This window comes from Salvelinus sp. IW2-2015, linkage group LG36, assembly GCF_002910315.2.
Source record: "Salvelinus sp. IW2-2015 linkage group LG36, ASM291031v2, whole genome shotgun sequence".
In the NCBI taxonomy this organism is placed as follows: Eukaryota; Metazoa; Chordata; class Actinopteri; order Salmoniformes; family Salmonidae; genus Salvelinus; species Salvelinus sp. IW2-2015.
Genome location: NC_036875.1, coordinates 10,144,273 through 10,164,549, shown reverse-complemented (window position 1 = coordinate 10,164,549; position 20,277 = coordinate 10,144,273). Strand labels below are relative to the sequence as shown.

General features: G+C 41.2%; 1 protein-coding gene across 1 annotated transcript; it reads right to left on the bottom strand.

Moving 5' to 3' along the window:
- Nucleotides 1–5,196: 5,196 nt before the first annotated feature.
- LOC111959361 (T-box brain protein 1-like) lies at nt 5,197–9,892 on the bottom strand. The gene is made up of 6 exons (XM_023980866.2): nt 9,074–9,892; nt 8,621–8,775; nt 8,202–8,323; nt 7,727–7,885; nt 7,502–7,563; nt 5,197–6,894 (listed from the first exon to the last, which is right to left on the bottom strand). The coding sequence occupies exons 1-6, from the start codon at nt 9,754–9,756 to the stop codon at nt 6,108–6,110; spliced, it is 1,968 nt and encodes a 655-aa protein (XP_023836634.1). The 5' UTR covers nt 9,757–9,892; the 3' UTR covers nt 5,197–6,107.
- Nucleotides 9,893–20,277: the final 10,385 nt, after the last annotated feature.

The window sequence follows — 20,277 nt, the reverse complement described above, 5'->3', positions numbered from 1 at the left end:
CATATTCTTATTAATTCCTATACACTTGTGTGTGTATAAGGTAGTTGTGAAATTGTTAGATTACTTGTTAGATATTACTGCATGGTCGGAACTAGAAGCACAAGCATTTCGCTACACTCGCATTAACATCTGCTAACCATGTGTATGTGACCAATAGAATTTGATTTGATTTGAGAAGGGCCTTGGTCAAATCAAATGTTATTTGTCACATGCGACGTATACAACAGGTGTATCACCTTACCGTGATATGCTTACTTACAAGCCCTTAATCAACAATGCAGTTCAAGAAATAGAGTTAATAAAATATTTACTAAATAAACTAAAGTTTWAAAAATCCAATCACTCACAAGTTAACACAAGAAATGTACATAACAATAACAAGGCTATATACAGGGGGTAGCAGTACCGAATCAATGTGAGGGGGCACAGGTTAATCAAGGTCATTTGTAAAGTGACTATGCATAGATCATAAACAGCTAGCAGCAGCAGTGTAAAAACGAAAGTAAATTGTAAATAGTCTGGGTGGCTTGATTAGTTTAGTTGTTCAGCAGTCTTACGGCTTGGGGGTAGAAGCTGTTAAGTAGCATTTTGGTCCTAGACTTGGCGCTCCAGTACCGCTTGCTGTGCGGTAGCAGAGAGAACAGTCTATGACTGGAGTCTTTGAAAATGTTTTGGGTCTTCCTCTGACACCGCCTAGTATATGGGTCCTGGATGTCAGGAAGCTTGGCCCCAGTGATGTACTGGGCCGTATGCACTACCCTCTGTAGTGCCTAACAGTCAGATGCTGAGCAGTTGCCATACCAGGCGGTAATGCAACCGGTTAGGAAGCTCTCAATGGTGCAGCTGTAGAACCTTTTGAGGATCTGGGGACCCATGCCATGAGCTTTTCAGTCTCCTAAGGGGGAAAATGTGTTATCGTGTCCTCTTCACAACTGTCTTGGTGTGTTTGGACCATGATAGTTTGTTGGTGATTTGGACACCAAGGAACTTGAAACTCTCAACCGGCTCCACTTCAGTCCTGTCGGCCCTCCTTTTTCTATAGTCCACGATCAACTCCTTTGTCTTGCTCACATTGAGGGAGAGGTTGTTGACCTAGCACCACACTGCCAGCACTCTGACCTCCTCCCTATAGGCTGTCTCATCATTATCGGTGATCAGGCCTACCACTGTTGTGTCGTCAGCAAACTTAAAGATGGTGTTGGAGTCGGGCTTGGCCACACAGTCGTGGGAGAACAGGGAGTACAGGACTAAGCATGCACCCCTGAGGGGCCCCAGTGTTGAGGATCAGAGTCACAGATGTGTTGTCGCCTACCCTTACCTCCTGGGTGCGACCCGTCAGGAAGTCCAGGATCCAGTTGCAGAGGGAGGTGTTTAGTCCCAGGGTCCTTAGCTTAGTGATGAGCTTTGTGGGCAACTATGGTGTTGAATGCTGAGCTGTAGTCAATGAACAGCATTCTCACATAGGTGTTCCTTTTATCCAGATGGGAAAGGGCAGTGTGGAGTGCGATTGAGATTGCGTCATCTGTGGATCTGTGGGGTGGTATGTGAATTGGAGTGAGTCTAGGATTTCTGGCATGATGGTGTTGATGTGAGCCATGACCTTTCAAAGCCTTACAAAGCACTTCATGTGGCTACCGACGTGAGTGCTACGGGCGGTAATCATTTAGGCAGGTTACCTTCGCTTCCTTGGGCACAGGGACTACAGTGGTCTGTTTGTAACATGTAGTTATTACAGACTCTGCCAGGGAGAAGTTGAAAATGTCTGTGAAGACATTTGCCAGTTGGTCCGCTCATGCTTTGAGTACATGTCCTGGTAATCCGTCTGGCCTCGCGGCTTTGTGAATGTTGATCTGTTTAAAGGTCTTGCTCACATCGGCTACGGAGAACTTGATCATACAGTCGTACAGAACAGCTGGGGCTCTCATGCATGCTGCAGTGTTTTTTGCCTCAAAGCGAGCATAAAAGGCATTTATCTCGTCTGGTAGGCTTGCGTCACTGCGCAGCTCGCAGCTGAGTTTCCCTTTGTAGTCCGTAATACTTTTCAAGCCCTGTCACATCCGACGAGCGTCAGAGCCGGTGTAGTAGGATTCAAGGAGGTGACCAATTATCTGATGGTCACTCTGACATAGCTCCAGAGTTCCGCTATGGAGATGGGAGAACCTTCCAGAAGGACAACCATCTCTGCAGCACTCCACCAATCAGGCCTTTATGGTAGAGTGGCCGGACAGAAGCCACTCCTCAGTGAAAGGCACACGACAGCCCGCTTGGCGTTTGCCAAAAGGCACCTAAAGGACTCTCAGACCATTACAAACAAGATTCTCTGGTCTAATGAAACCAAGATTGCATTCTTTGGCCTGAATACCAAGCGCCACATCTGCAGGAAACCTGGCACCAACCCACGGTGAAGCATGGTGGTGGCAGCATCATGCTGTGGGAATGTTTTACAGAGGCAGAGATTGAAAGACTAGTCAGGATCTAGGTAAATATGAACGGAGCAAAGTAAAGAAGATCCTTGATGAAACCTACTCCAGAGCATTCAGGACCTCAGACTGTGGCGAAGGTTCACCTTCCAACAGGACAATGACCCTAAACACACAGCCAAGACAACGCAGGAGTGGCTTCAGGACAAGTCTCTGAATGTCCTTGAGTGGCCCATCCAGAGCCCGGATCGAACATTTCTGGAGAGACCTGAAAATAGCTGTGCAACAACGCTCCCCATCCAACCTGACAAAGCTTGAGAGGATCTGCAGAGAAGAATGGGAGAAACTACTCAAATACAGATGTGTCATGCTTGTAGCATCATACCCAAGAAGAATACTTATTTTCCACCATAATTTGCAAATAAATTCATTAAAAATCCTACAATGTGATTTTCTGGATTTTATTTTCTCATTTTGTCTGTCATAGTTGAAGTGTACCTATGATGAAAATTACAGGCCTCTCTCATCTTTTTAAGTGGAAGAACTTGCACAATTGGTGGCTGACTAAATACTTTTTTGCCCAACTGTAGATACTTTTGTATCTGTTTCCTCCAGCATCTTCACAAGGTCCTTTGCTGTTGTTCTGGGATTGATTTGCACTTTTCGCACCAAAGTAAGTTTATCTATAGAGACAGAATGCGTCTCCTTCCTGAGCGGTATGACGGCTGCGTGGTCCCATGGTGTTTATACTTGCGTACTATTGTTTGTACAGATGAACGTGGTACCTTCAGGCTTTTGGAAATTGCTCCTAAGGATGAACCAGACTTGTGGAGGTCCACAATTTTTTTTCTGAGGTCTTGGCTGATTTCTTTTGATTTTCCCATGATGTCAAGCAAAGAGGCACTGAGTTTGAAGGTAGGCCTTGAAATACATCCACAGGTACACCTCCAATTGACTCAAATTATGTCAATTAGCCTATCAGAAGCTTCTAAAGCCATGACATCATTTTCTATATTAAAGCTGTTTAAAGGCACAGTCAACTTAGTGTATGTAAACGTCTGACCCACAGGAATTGTGATACAGTGAATTATCAGTGAAATAATCTGTCTGTTAATAATTGTTGGAAAAATGACTTACTTGCCAAAACTATAGTTTGTTAACAAGAAAGTTGTGGAGTGGTTGAAAAACTAGTTTTAATGACTCCAACCTAAGTGTATGTAAACTTACGACTTCAACTGTATATAGTTTGGACACACCTACTCATTCAAGGGTTTTTCTTAATTTGTACCATTTTCTACATTGTAGTATTATAGCGAAGACATCAAAACTATGAAATAACACATATGGAAACATGTAGTAACCAAAAGTGTTAAGCAAATAAAAATAGATTTTAGATTCTTCAAAGTAACCACCCTTTGCCTTGATTACAGCTTTGCACACTCTTGGTATTCTCTCAACCAACTTCACCTGGAATGCTTTTCCAACAGTCTTGACGGAGTTCCCACATATGCTGAGCACTTTTCCTTCACTCTGTGGTCCAACTCATTCCAATTCATCTCAATTGGGTTGAAGTTGGGTGATTGTGGAGGCCAGGTCATCTGATGCGGCACTCCATCACTCTCCTTCTTGGTCAAATAGCCCTTACACAGCCTGAAGGCGTGTTGGGTCATTGTCCTGTTGAAAAACAAATGATAGTCCCACTAAGCGCAAACTCCTCTGAACAGTTGATGATGGGATGTGTCTGTTACTTGAACTCTGTGAAGCATTTATTTGGGCTGCAATTTCTGAGGTATARTTAACTCTAATTAACTTTTCCTCTGCAGCAAAGGTAACTCTGGGTCTTCCTTTCCTGTGGCGGTCCTCATGGGAGCCAGTTTCATCATTGTGCTTGATGGTTTTTGCAACTGCACTTGAAGAAACTTTCAAAGTTCTTGACATTTTCCGGATTGACTGATCTTCATGTCTTAAAGAAATTATGGACTGTCGTTTCTCTTTGCTTATTTGCGCTGTTCTTGCTATAATATGGACTTGGTCTTTTAGCAAATAGGGCTATCTTCTGTATACCACCCCTACCTTGTCACAACATAAGTGATTGGCTCAAACGCATTAAAAAGGAAAGAAATTCCACAAATTAACTTTTGACAAGGCACACCTGTTAATTGAAATGCATTCCAGGTGACTACCTCATGAAGCTGGTTGATAGAATGCCAAGAGTGTGCAAAGCTGTCATCAAGGCAAAAGGTGGCTACTTTGAAGAATCTCAAATTTAAAATATATTTTGATTTGTTTCACACTTTTTTGGTTACTTCATGATTCCATGTGTTATTTCATAGCTTTGATGTCTTCATTATTATTTTACAATTTAGAAAATAGTAAAAATAAAGAAAAACCCTGGAATGAGTAGGTATCCCAAATTTTTACTGGTACTATATATATATATATATATACACACACACATCTATCTCTCTCCATCAATAGGCTATACATTTGAGTTAAAAATACAATGAATACATAACATAGATCACATATAGCCTCTATCTATATTACTTTATATTACCTTGCATTTCCGCATAATTTTGCACCTTTTGGGAAAGTGGTCCAGCATCTCCACCCCCCTCTGTACGAACCTGGTTAGGCTATGGTCCCTGCTGTTTTATACCGGTGACCTGCAGGCCAATCAATATGAACTTGAGCCACAGAAATTCATCATTTCATCATTGGTACATGCATAGGCTAGTTTGGATTTAGAAGGATGATAGCTTCTTGCTCCAGGTAATTAGCTTTTATATCGTTTATTGCAATGAAGCACATTACAGCAGATACAGAAGCTTCCACATAAAACACAATCTATAAAAAAGTATGGATGGTCAGAGAAAGACTTGAAAATTCCATGTTTTTTCTCTTATTAATGTAGTAAAAATGACACTATATTAACATGTATAACGTTTATTACCACACCTATAATGAATGTCTGTCTTATTTTGAGTTTGATCAAATGGCTGTGTCCTCAAATGTCTAACATCTGAATGTTTTCTACTGACACTGTGATTGAACATAGAGGGCATAGAGTACTACAATGGGAACATAAATAATTAGGCTACGTGTACTCAGATCTCACTCTGTTACACAACGAAATAGCCATCATAGACCTCTCTCAATCGTTTTTTTTTTTATCACATTGTATGAGATCACTTGACTATATCATAGGCCTACGATGTGCSTTTTTAAAACACAACTAACAACTATTTCTATCCTTCAAATTCTTACAAATCAATTCAATAGTTTACAATCATTTCACAATATGACAAAATGGTTAAATAGCTTATTATGTACATCATTTTCATAATTACAATAGACAATAGCTGTTGATTAAAACTAGTTTAAATGAAATAGGTTACTGTATGTAGGCCTTCAGCTATTAGATAGCAAACTTATAATGTTAACTGTAAATGTCGCCTAAATTTCCCCAGTAGGCCTATGCGCTACAAGCCGACATTTTCTAATCGTTCGTCAATATTGGTTCAATATTGGTCCATTACAACTGATCGGCCTATCAGTTGGATATTATCAGTTGCATATAAAGATAGATTAATCTAAATAGAACACCCCCCCCCCCCCCCCCCGTTTTGTGGTTGTCTAACTGTGTGGATAGAACTATAGTAACCAATGTCCTTGACGCAATTTTTCTCACACTCTCTTTGGAGGCAAGATCTCAGATTTCAACGGGGACACTGTTTCCGAAACCGGTGTGGCAGACGGTGAAATTCTTCTCCGTTTAGCTTGCTCAAAGATACCAGAATCACTTGAATCAATCGACTTGATTGAAGACGGCGTCTCTATCCAGCTGGATTCGGATAAGTCTTTTGGTTTTGCCTCGTTAGACCCTCCGATGGGTGACSTTTCTGTTGGGATGGTGTCCGCGTTATCAACCAGGTAGTTGGACGTGCCTGTTCTGCTAACAGAATTTGTTGGCCAGCAAGAGAGCACAGAGCTAGACTTACTGCAGTACTGGGGTGGTGTGTGTGTGCCCCAGCCGGAAGGGTCGGCATAGTAACCTAGAGGTCTGTTTGAGCACCCTGTAGTGGGCAGTGGAAGTGTCTTTACTCCAGCTGCTGCGTAGGACAGCAGGGTGGCCGCGTTACCGGCAAAATCAGCAGCCGCGGCAGCATCGTATGGCGAGGCGGCAAAGTCCAGTCGGTTATTGGCAGGGTTGACAAACCATCGCTGCGGGGATGCAACTGTGGGCTCTTCGGTTTGTTGCGGGGATAGCAAGCTGTTACTAAGTGGGACGCTGCGGTCCGTGCCAGGTCCAGTCCCTACGCCAGGGTGAAAGCGAGATTTGGCATAACTGCTGACAAATTGGTCCTGTAGGAAAGAACCAGCCATGGCATATCTCGCACCAGGCATGATCTGAGAGCGAGGCGAGTCACCCGGTGATGGTGTTAACCGGTCAATGTCGCAACCTGTGTAGACACTGAAAAGACGAGGAAGAAACAGACAAACAAATTATGAATCACCATGGGCTAAGGTTGTCACTGCCAATGTGATGTGCAAGAATGGAACAAACTTTGTTCATGACTCATTTGATAAAAATGCTGAATAAACTATGTTTTGGGGGAGGGGACATTAGCAAATAAATGTCGTGATAAAATTGTCACCATTTTATAATGTRGTAATTATATTGGATTGTACAAAGGCCTACTCCAAAATATAATGCTTACCCACTGGGTACAGACGTCAATTAAACTTCTAGTCCACGTTGGTTCAACATAATTTCGTTGAAATACATGGAAACAACGTTGATTGAACGAGTGTGTGCCTAGTGGGTATGATCAAATGTGTCCCCATTAATATTCAAGAACATTTACATTTTGATCAACGAGGACACAAAATAAATTTTTCCTGACAGTTACATTTCTTTACATTTCAATTGAACATGAGCAAAATAATTACGAGGTAGCCTATGCTACACTTCATTTACATAAACGCTATCATTTGTATTGCCCGAGAGAATAAGAACCAAACGAAACAAACTGTTTCATAATGAGAAGGGATCAAGAACAAATGGCAAATGGTCTTACGTGTCATAGTTGTCCCGAAATCCTTTAGCAAATGGATTGTGGTCGATTTTTAGCTGGGTAATCTGCACACAAAAACAAGTAAGCAGATGTTAGGAATAGGTGCACGTAGTTGTTTATTCCTAATTACGTTGCAAATCCGAATATGCCAAACGAAATGTGTCTTTCGAAAGGCAACAACACTAGAATACTTAACGAATGGAATTATCATCAATCCGATTTTCTTACATCGGTATTCTGGTAAGCTGTGACTGCGATGAACTGTGTCTCTGGGAAGGTGAACGTCTGTACTCTTCCAGGTTGGCTGGAGTCCTCGGTTCCGTCTTCGTTGACTTCCACCACATGGAGCCTGGGCTGATACTTGTGAAGCGATTGTAGAACCACCATCTGGAGGTATACAAGTAAGGAAGAGATTCCATGACCACTGTCAATTTCGACCTACATTTGGAGCCAATAAGCCATGATGTAGGCTAAATGACCCAAACTGAAGACAGGGTAAGGCTTTCGTTTTTATGACATTTTATGAAAACTATTATTTGACGGTGATGTATCATTGGAGAAAGACCTAATAAATATTGTGTAATAACTGCATACGGTGTGCGCAACAAACTCTCTCCATGCACACCGCTCAATAGTTAATTCAGGGTCTTTGAATGTCGCTGATCATAATATTTTACGTTTTTAAAACAAGGTCGTAGCTGACCTGTCCGGTGTTGTTTGAGCCTCCTTTATTGTTCGTTAATTTCAGCTTTCCAAATGAGATTTCTTGGCGCATCCAGTGCGCACCGGTGTTTGGGGAGTCAGGGTGCATGTACACCCTGTTTCCTGTAAAAAAAACAAAGAAATTACTTAGCCTACATTGAAATGCGTTGTTTTTACAAAATATCATACACATCACAATATTGATTTTCAATTACATTAATTCGATGATATCATGTTTTGATTGTATTAGCCTAATGTTGCGTGTTAGCTTGGAACGGCAGAATCAATTGAAGATGATTCTTCTTGGAACGGCAGAATCAATTGAAGATGATTCTTCTTTTGATAATATAAACTACTCTTAATTATCAACCATTATCATCACTGTATTGTTCACAGAGATGTAGAGGAACGTAGGCCTACCTGTCACATTGGTGTCCGCTTTGCCACATGGTACCCACTTGCCACCTTGGAATCGCCAGTGATTTGGATCAGCAAGAATAACATCCACAAATATGTTGTAGTGCGCCGTCGGATCCAGACCGGAAATGTTGAAACTCAAAAAGGGGAACATTCGTCTGCGGGTAATAATTAAAAATATGTAAATAATATTTGGTCAAGATCGGTGTAAATGTCCTGCATAATAGACCCTGTCCAACATTTGGTGATTTACCCAATTTGAAAATATTACTGAAACAATTGAAGAAAAACATAGTCAGTTCAAATGTTTTAATTGTAATTTATAATAATGGCAATATATTAAACGAATTACAATTGCAATGCCCTTCCTTATTTAAAACAAATCGGACTCATGCGTGTTACTTCACAAGCTATACCAAACTTGTGATTAAAATTAATGTAGCTGAGGAAACCTACCGTCCTTGTTTGGTGATTATCATCTCTGTTTGATGTCTGTGAAACTTCAGCCACAGGGCCCTGTTGCACAGATACACCTGCGCTTTCCCAGGCAGCAGCCCAGCTTGCGCCGAGGAAAACTGGTAGAACGCCCCTCCTTGATAAGTGTGTCCATACTGTTGTGCGTATGGGTAACCCGCGGTTGGGTAGCCTTGCGGAGAGCTGTTGGTGAGAAGACTATTGTACGCTCCATTAGTGATGACTGGATGGTGGGCCAAATAATGACTCGGGCTCCCGATAGAAAAAGCCGGGTGCGCTGGTCCATGTTGACTCGGATAGGGGAACATAGTACTTGGAGTTGCTGAGACTGACTGTGGTTGGCTAGATTGCGAAAGGGTATACCTTTCTCCTGTAGATCCATCGAAATTATGACGAATTTCAGAGACTCCGTGAAGATCAGGAGAGAGTTTGCCTCTCTGGACGTCCCCTGATGCGTCCTTGGAGTCGGGGAAATTGTCTGCCTCTGACTGGTTCGTCATCCCCCTGGAATTTTTTTTCAGAGTTGAACTTCTCTCCAGGTTGTCATTAGCAGATATAATAGGATGGTCCTGCAAGGAGAGCTCAGATCCATCGGAGCTTGGGTAGCCACTGCCCACATTCAGACATTTCTTGGAGAGCCCACTAGTGCAATTCTCGAGCTGCATAGCTCTCAACACTATTAACGCAACATATATGGAATCGCAAGCTTTTGTCCACTCCTAACTCTATATAACACACGCAAAAAAATCGCCTTCCTATGTTTTCAGTCACCTTGAGTAAGAGCAAATGAGCCAATTGACACTATCCTGCAATCAGGAAGGATTTGCTATTCATCACTCATCATGCATTGCTAATGAAACAACTATTGCTATTGGTTAGCTCAAGACAATAATTTAATTAGACAGCACTTAATTAGGATAATCATGAGGGCTTTGCCCATAAACCCTATTTGCTTGCAGAGACAATCAGCCAGTCCTTATTTGATAACATTTTACTTTATGTGATATATTTGTGTAGATATCACACCAATGTTAATTGTTTATTATCTTAATGATGCATTGCCACATGCTCATACAAATATCAACAAAAATAGGCCGGAATCATAGTTACGTTTTTCCCCTGTAGATTTCGACATTATTATGGGAAATATGCGTTATTTACCTATTCATCTGGTAAGAGTGGCAAAGTATGTCTACCGGAGAAACACAAATATATTATGAACATACCAAAAGTGACAGGCAATGACAGGCAGTGCACTTCATGCTTTAAAATGTTTGTGATAGCGTGAAATCATGCCGTTCCTCTGAAATGTGTTTATGAGTCTCAAGGCAGGTAAATATTTCATTATACTGGTCCAAAGTTATGAATCAGAGCACTCATAACAGTGAGTGCAATGACAAATAAAATAAAAACACCATCAAAATCTGCAAGAATGGGGAATAAACACCAATAAAATAACGTTATGAAAGTCATTTTGAAATTTCAGAATTTTAACAAATGTATAAAATCTTTTTGTTCAATGATGTTATAGCATAGCACTGCTATTATTAAACGAGTGGACTCTTGAGTTTCATTGTTTGATCAGCAGTTATAGGCCTAATTAATAATACACAGGGAAAAAGGGAAAATCTGATATTCCTCTAAAAATATTTCTGCATTAAAGGTCGATTTCATCTCATCATTTTGACTGTTTATCCGTATGAGAGCTTCATTGATGTGCATGGGCAGTGTGACAGCGTCATTGGACAAAATCCAACCTGAACGTTGTGGTCCAGACTGAGCCAAGACGATGCTGTGTCTTGCTTTACAAGGCTGGCAAAACTCCAACTATTTACTTATTGACTGAAATACATTATAGGTTATCCAAATGTGAGATGTAGACCAATATTTTGTATTTAAATGCCTCTTTGGAAACTCAGGCGATTAATAATGTATTGAAGGGGATAAATAAATCAAAAACGTTAAAGCTCCATATCAACACTGATATTTGTTTGCTGTTTGGCTGACATAATTTCCTTCTCAACAGCTAGATTTAGAGTGTTCACAGTTGTCTATTAATCTTAAACATTAAGTTATCTATTTAGGAGATTTTGAGCGGTTCTGGACGGGTTCCGACTGACATTTTTGTGTACAGAGCACTCTGTGAGTGACGCAACATCAATTGCCGTGCACTCAGTGAAAGCTCTGGTTGTCCCGCTTCGCATGACGCTCTCTGCTCTCGTCTGAGATACAGTATGTGAAATCTCACACCATGATAAATATTTGCATAGAGAGCGACATGTCACATTTTCTGGCCTATCCAGACAAAGGATCGACTTCCTCTGGCGGTGACCCTTGCGGCTCCGTTTACAATAAGGCATATGAGGCATTTGAAATGGAGAGCCTAGCAATTGCAGCAATAGCAGCATCATCTAGCTTGGATGTACTCAGTTGGATTTAGAGCTCTATATATGAAAAAATACAACATCATTTTGTAGAATTGAAACAATTCCACTTTCTCTTCGTCACAGAGGGATGAAATCACATAGTGCTTAAAGCTGAAGTTATAATGAGTTGGCAGGCATTTGAATGCTGGAGCGGCAGGTAGCTTAGTGGTTAGAGCGTTGGGCTAGTAACCGAAAGGTTGCTGGATCATAATTCCCGAGATAACAAGGTAAACAAAACCTGTTGTTCTTCCCCTGAACAAGGCAGTTAACCGACTGTTCCCCGGTAGGCCGTCATTGTAAATAAGAATTTGTTCTTAACTGACTTGCCTAGCTAGTTATTACATTTTTATTTTAAAAAATGGCGTCTGGGGATGCTGGACAGAACATTTTATGTCATCAATTAAATTAAATGGGGACACTTTTGTACAGTCACTAAGTATGATCATATTTATTTTACTGTTATAAGAAAGATGAAATAAGTAGTTTATAATTTGATTGTTACTATATATTGAAACCACTTCATTCATTTCAAGACCACTTTTGTTGAAAAGGGAAAAAATTATATGTGTTTTCATATTTTCATCATATATTTTATACTGTGTATTTAAGCTTGTGTCCTCAAAAGTGAGCAATTTAACTATTTTTACTAGAAAGGTGCGATTTTAATATTTCTGGCAGTATAAGCATTACATTTAAGTCATTTAGCAGACACTCTTATCCAGGGCAATTTACAGGAGCTTTGCTCAAGGGCACATCAACAGATTTACAGTTGAAGTCGGAAATTTACATACACCTTAGCCAAATACATTTAAACTCCGTTTTTTTTTTTACAATTCCTGACATTTAATCCTAGTTAATCCCAGGGTCAGAAGTTTACATATACTCAATTAGTATTTGGTAGCATTGCCTTTAAATTGTTTAACTTTTTGGGTAGCCTTCCACAAGCTTCCCACAATAAGTTAGGTGAATTTTGGCCCAATCCTCCAGACAGAGCTGGTGTAACTGAGACAGGTTTCTAGGCCTCCTTGCTCGCACACGCTTTTTCTGTTCTGCCCACAAATTTTCTATGGGATTGAGGTCAGGGCTTTGTGATGGCCACTCCAATATCTTGACTTTGCTGTCCTTAAGCCATTTTGCCACAACTTTGGAAGTATGCTTGGGGTCATTGTCCATTTGGAAGTCCCATTTGCGACCAAGCTTTAACTTCCTGACTGATGTCTTGAGATGTTGCTTTAATATATTCACATAATTTTCCATCCTCATGATGCCATCTATTTTGTGAAGTGCACCAGTCCCTCCTGCAGCAAAGCACCCAAACAACATGATGCTGCCACCCCCGTGCTTCACGGTTGGGATGGTGTTCTTCGGCTTGCAAGCCTCCCCCTTTTTCCTCCTAACATAAYGATGGTCATTATGGCCAAACAGTTCTATTTTTTTTCCATCTGACCAGAGGACATTTCTCCAAAAAGTACGATCTTTGTCCCCATGAGTTGTTGCAAACCATAGTCTGTCTTTTTTTATGGTGGTTTTGGAGCAGTCGCTTCTTCCTTGCTGAGCGGCCTTTCAGGTTATGTCGATATATGACTTGTTTTACTGTGGATATAGAAACTTGTACCCGTTTCCTCCAGCATCTTCACAAAGTCCTTTGCTGTTGTTCTGGGATTGATTTGCATATCTCATTTTAAATACATCCACAGGTACACCTCCAATTGACTCAAATTATGTCAATTAGCCTAGCAGAAGCATAGAATTTTCCAAGCTGTTTAAAGGCACAGTCAACTTAGTGTATGTAAACTTCTGACCCAGTGGAATTGTGATACAGTGAATTATAAATGAAATAATCCGTCTGTAAACAATTGTTGGAAAAATTACTTGTGTCATGCACAAAATAGATGTCCTAACCGACTTGCCAAAACTATAGTTTGTTAACAAGAMATTTGTGGAGTGGTTGAAAAACTAGTTTTAATGACTCCAACCTAAGTATATGTAAACTTCCGACTTCAACTGTATCACCTAGTCGGCTCAGCTACGGGCCCAACGTTCCCAACCTCTTGGCTACCTGCCGCCCATAACTAGGTATTGTTTATGGCCCATGATAAATAATTACTTTTGGGTATGTCTAYTTAGGTGGAAATGTACATTTTGACATTACATTTAACTCAAAGGGATCAGCACAACCAACTGATAACATTTTTTTAGTGCTGGGTGATCCCAGCATCTCTATCACAATGGTACAGTGAAGCTTTTGGTAGGTCCTTGGTACTCTTGCAAGTTCTAGCAAGTTCAGCAAATGCATTTCTCTTCTCTCTTACATGATAGGTGGGGAAACACAATGTGACCAATCAGAAGGAGTGCTGTGGAGCTGCATGGTTCAATACCATTGCTACAAGCCAAGGCAGTTGACTAGTGAAAGTGAGAGGATGTGCTACTAATAACTGAAATGGCGTATTGGCGGCAATCAATAAAGTTTGACTGAAGTAAATTAAACACAATACTTTTGATGTATACAACTTCCCTGTTTTCTTGAGTCATCGACATTGTATTTCAGGGGGAAAACAGCCAAGCTTGAAATAAATCATAAAGCATCAGTATACTGAACATACATACATGTTGCATTCTGTTTCAATGAAGTTGCATAATGTGTGTGTTAGAAACTTAAACAAGCCAAATTGAATGGTGCAGAACAAGCCCCATCTCTGATAGTGGGGTTTCCAGTAGAGGCTAAAGGCTTTGTATTCTAATGAAGAGCTGTGCATCTATGAGGCTAACAAGAGAGGTCATTACAGCAATAGGGTCCAGGATCCTATTCCTGTGAAACGTACAAGCATGGGCTTGCCTGTGCCTCTAACCAGGAACTGGCGCAAGTATTCTCTTCCTCATTACTTGATTATGGTTAACTTCCATCACTGATCTTTAAAGGACAATTCCACCCCAAAATATTTTGGTGTTTGTTTCATTCATCCATTGTTGACATAGTCACAAAATGTTTTGCTTGTCAACAATCAAGTTTTCAAGATATGTAACTTTCAAAATATAGAAATCGCCCCTGATGCAAAATGCAACATTATATGATCCAAAATGCATCATAAGGGGATGCATAGAGAAAAATGGTGCCGGAGGAGATGGCTGCCGTTTTACGGGCTCCTAACCAATATTTTGCGTTGTTTGTAACTTATTTTGTACATAATGGTTCTGCCACCGTCTCTTATGACCGAAAAGAGCTTCTGGATATCAGAACAGCGATTACTCACCTCGAACTGGACAAAGATTTTTTTTTTTAACAAGTTGGACACGAAGGATTTACTCCATATACCCGACCCAGCCCAAATCCCCGCCATTCACATGAAGAGAAGACGCCGATACAGGAATTCGTCGGCGTGTGGGTAACCCGTCTCTAACATTCGTCCTATTAGCCAACGTGCAATCATTGGAGAATAAACTGGATGAGCTCCATTAAAGACTATCCTACCAACAGGGCATTAGAAACTGTAATATCTTATGTTTCACCGAGTCGTGGCATGAATGACGATATGGATAATAAACAGTTGGCTATTTTTTCCATGCATCGGCAAGACAGAACAGCTGCATCTGGTAAGACAAAGGGTGGCGGTCTATGTCTATTTGTCAATAACAGCTGGTGTGCAAAATCAAATATTAAGGAAGTCTTGAAGTTGCGCTCGCCTGAGGTAGAGTATCTCATGATAAGCTGTAAACCACACTATTTACCAAGATAGTTTTCATCTATATTTTTCGTAGCTGTCTATTTACCCACCACAAACCGATGCTGGCACTAAGACCGCACTCAACGAGCTGTATAAAGCCATAAGCAAACAAGAAAATGCACATCCAGAAGTGGCGCTCCTAGTGGCCGGGGACTTTAATGCAGGGAAACTTAAATTTGTTTTACCTAATTTTACCAGCATGTTACATGTGCAACAAGAGGGAAAACAATTCTAGACCACCTTTACTCCACACACAGAGACACATACAAAGCTCTCCCTCGCCCTCCATTTGGAAAATCTGACCATAATTCTATCCTCCTGATTCCTGTTTACAAGCAAAAACTAAAGCAGGAAGTACCAGTGACTCGCTCAATACAGAAGTTGTCAGATGACGCAGATGCTGAGCTGTCAGTCACCGGCTTCAGCAATAAGTGCATCAATGACGTTGTCCCCACAGTGACCGTACGTACATACCCCAACCAGAAGCCATGGATTACAGGCAGCATCCACACTGATCTAAAGGGTAGAGCTGCTGCTTTCAAGGAGCGAGACTCTAACCGGGATGCTTATAAGAAATCCCGCTGTGCCCTCAGACAAACCATCAAACAGGCAAAGCGTAAATACAGGACTAAGATTAAATCCTACTACACCGGCTCTGACGCTCATCGGATGTGGCAGGGCTTGCAAACTATTACGAACTACAAAGGGAAGCCCAGCTGCGTGTTTCCCAGTGACACAAGCCTACCAGACGTGCTAAATGACTTCTATGCATGCTTTAAGGCAAGCAACAATGAAGAATGCATGAGATTACCAGCTATTCTGGACGACTGTGTGATCACGCTCGCCGTAGCCAATGTGAATAAGACCTTTAAACAGTTGTCAGAACAGAAATTACAAGATTATGTTATAATACTATTATTGCATCAAATTGTTGTTTTAAGCAACAGAATAGAGGGTTCTTATAACTCTATTGTGTCTGTGTGAACTGTAAGTGGGCCTCTAGGAGATGTAACACTGACTGTGGATTTACGATGGATTGGTGATCAAGACAACATTCCATAGCATGTGTTTGTGCCTGACTGAAAGGTACCAGGGAGAGATGGCTCAGGGCCAGACCCTAGTTTCTACACAATGAGAAGTCTTTACAGCAGATGCTTTTTGCTGTGAATTATTAGTATCTTCCATACGAATCTTAACCTTGTGACCCATTCCATACATCTGTTGTTTGTCATGAACATCCAGGAAGATGAACTTTGCTATAAAATGCTGTGGCTCAAATCCGCGAGTTGGGCTTCTCAACGAATCACCTACGGRTGGGTTGTCGACAAGCTTCATTATTTCAATAATTAATCAATGTTATTAATACGTTTTTAATAAAGTAATATCCTGATTGGTGATTGACCTTGTTTCTCCTCATTATTGATTAGAATTTCCATGACACAGGTCAACATTCACAAGGCCGCAGGGCCAGACGGATTACCAGGACGTGTACTCCGAGCATGCACTAACCAACTGGCAAGTGTCTCAACTGACATTTTCAACCTGTCCCTGGCCGAGTTTGTAATACCTACATGTTTTAAGCAGACCACCATAGGCCCTGTGCCGAAGAACACCAAGCCCCCAGGTGGTAAGGGCAGGCAACAACACATCTGCCACGCTGATCCTCAACACGGGGGCCCCTCAGGGGTGCGTGCTTAGTCCCCTACTGTACTCCCTGTTCACCCATGTCTGTGTAGTCAAGCACGACTCCAACATCACCATTAAGTTTGCTGACGACACAATGATGGTAGGCCTGATCACCGACAATGATGTGACAGCCCATAGGGAGGAGATCAGATACCTGGAAGTGTGGTGCCAGGACAACAACCTCTCTCTCAACGTGATCAAGACAAAGGAGATGATCGTGGACTACAGGAAAAGGAGGGCCGAGCACGCCCCCATTCTATTCGACAGGGCTGTAGTGGAGCAGGTTGAGAGCTTCAAGTTCCTTGGTGTCCACATCACCAACAAACTATCATGGTCCAAACACAGCAAGACAGTCGTGAAGAGGGCACGACAATGCCTATTCCCCCTCAGGAGACTGAAAATATTTGACAATGGTCCCCAGCTCCTCAAAAAGAAATACAGCTGCACCTTCGACAGCATCCTGACTGGTTGCATCACCGCTTAGTATGGCAACTACTAGGCCTCCAACCGCAAGGCGCTACAGATGGTAGTGCGTACGGCCCAGTACATCACTGGGGCCAAGCTTCCTGCCATCCAGGACCTCTATACCAGGTGGTGTCAGAGGAAGGCCCTAAAAATTGCCAAAGACTCCAGCCACCCTAGTCATAGACTTTTCTCTCTGCTACAACACGGCAAGCGGTACGGGAGTGCAAAGTCTAGGTCCAAAAGACTTCTTAACAGCTTCTACCCCCTAGCCATAAAACTGCTGAACAGCTAATCAAATGACAACCCCCTTTTTTTACGCTGCTCTGACTCTCTGTTTATTATCCATTATTTATGCATAGTCACTTTACCCCTACCTACATGTACCTATTACCTCAATTACCTGGACTAACCTGTACCACTGACTCGGTACCGGTACTCCCTGTATATAGCCTCGTTATTGTTATTTTATTGTTGCTCTTTTATTTTTTACTTTAGTTTATTTAGTAAATACTTTTCTTAACTAAAATTGCATTGTTGGTTAAGGGCTTGTAAGTAAGCATTTCACTGTAAGGTCTACTACACCTGTTGTATTCGGCGCATGATTTGATACGATTTCTGTATTTTGAAAGATAGTATTTGGGTGGAGTTTTCCTTTAATAAGCAAACTGGGCTTGCTTTTTTAGATTCAGACAATTGTTGAGTCATCCATGATGCAGCAGCACCGTACTTTGTTTTCTCCCCATGCTCTATTCCCATTTGTTTGTTATTAGCCTCAGTACTTTGCTCTTATTAGCCCAGCTAGTGGCCATAACCACAGAGAGACCCGGCTGATTATCCATACCACGGCCAGACAGTCCCTCAGGAGGTCATTGTGCAGGTTTGGGAGGGACTATACCTTATGCTTGGCACACACCAGCCACTGACCAGACTATATGAAAACAATATGAAATAATATGACATAATGAAAATGTAATCCATTGTAACCATAAGCATTCTTGAAATGGATTATAATGGCAGATATAAAATAACAATAGTGCCTATTTGATAAAAACAATTTTTTATATTTTGTAAGAAACTTTACCTGTCGGCATATGGACAGCTCATTCAACTATGGTTTATGTCCGAAAAACATCATGTTGGCATCAATGTAAGGATAAAAACAAACTAAATGTTATTTACAGTCAGAGTCCACCGCACCAACAGATCTGCTTATGGCTGGTAGTCAGGTTTCTTTTTAAATGGTCTCATTCAAACAATTATAAAGATTCAAATACATAATGCTAACATCTTTCTAACATTTTACTCTGAATGTTTAGTCAAAGGTATAATTTCTTTAAGAACGGTATCATCCTCCTTTTCCATGTTGTCCCAAGGAACAATGTTTGCCACCTGGGTCTAATCTAATCAATGTGGATGACAAGGAGAGAAAAAGCCTGAAAGTGAGCACCAGCTCAGGGACTTTACCTAATGCCCGGCACTGTCACATCAATGATGTGATCATAGCACACAAAATGACAAAAAAAATGATAGCCAGCAAGGATATGGGGACAGAGTGTGCTGCCCCAGTCAGATACAATTGCTTTTTGTGACTATGAAATGGCATCTCTCTTGTCGGATGGGTAAACATTTCCCTGTCAGGCCAATAATAAGGAATGAAGCTCACTGAGCTGAACTAAGAAGATAGAGCCAAGGTTATTTGTGATTCATGACAGGTAGTGGCTTATATTACAGTGGCACTAAACATTTTATGGGAATGCATTTAAGATGCCCTTTAAGTTATTTATATGTTGTTTGCCAGACTTCACATTGGAATTTCCATCAATAAATCAAGTTAAAATATGTATATTTTTCTCTTCCATTTTAATAAAAAAGAGGAAGCAAATAAATTCCCCCTTAACTTTAATTAGTCTGACTAATTTGTCTTAAGCCTTTGTTTGTTTGATGCTAACATAACTGTTGGCCCCTGTGGTCTCCTGCAACCACAGATCTCCCACTGTCAGAAAGAATCAGGGTGCACTTTAGGAAAAAGACAGCAGGTGGTCTGCTAAGGGGCCAGGTGGACAGTTGTGGCTTTTAAACCCTTATTAGCCATCCTCCCTCTCCTCCCTCTCCTCCCTCTCCTCCCTCTCCTCCCTCTCCTCCCTCTCCTCCCTCTGCCAGAGACACAGTGAGACACTCGGCCATGTCATCCCCAGAAGTGCACTCCTATAGCCATCATTATTGATGTTCTTTTAGGTCCTCGAGTCAGAGATCCCTCCGATTCTTGACCACAAACCTTAACCTGGCTGTCAGTGAGTTTGATAAAAGGGTAGATGAAATAAGGTGTCTCTTTGAATACTTTGGACTCCAAACTAAAATGAAACCCTGGTCGCCAAGCTGTTATTACAAGCTTGCAAACCCTTGCATCTGGAATCTTGAAACTAATAAGAGACTTAACGTTTTCAGTGCATTGTCAAAGGCAAAGTTAGTATGAGATCATCCTTTTACACTTTCTTATTTATGTGGCACTGAAAAAGACAGAGGTCAAGTGGAATTAAGTCCAGTTGTTTGTTTCTATAACCCTCTCAAATATCTTGAGACTGCATTACAATTACCACATTTGAACACTTCTTCATCATATCAGTATGTTGTGATCAGCATGTAAAGCTGTGCATGTGTGCAAAAAAATATTATTCATATTTTTAACCGTGGAAAATGAATAGAGTATTAATGAATAAAGCTGTGGAATTTTTCCTTTCGGTTGTGGAAAATAAACAGGCGCTGAGCGTCCGGATCTCCAGATGTCCCCGTGTTCGAACTCAAGCTCTAGGACTGGAGCACAAATTAACAGCTGTGGAATTACTGACACATATGAACTCAGGAAAATCAGCAATGTTGTTAAAAAAAA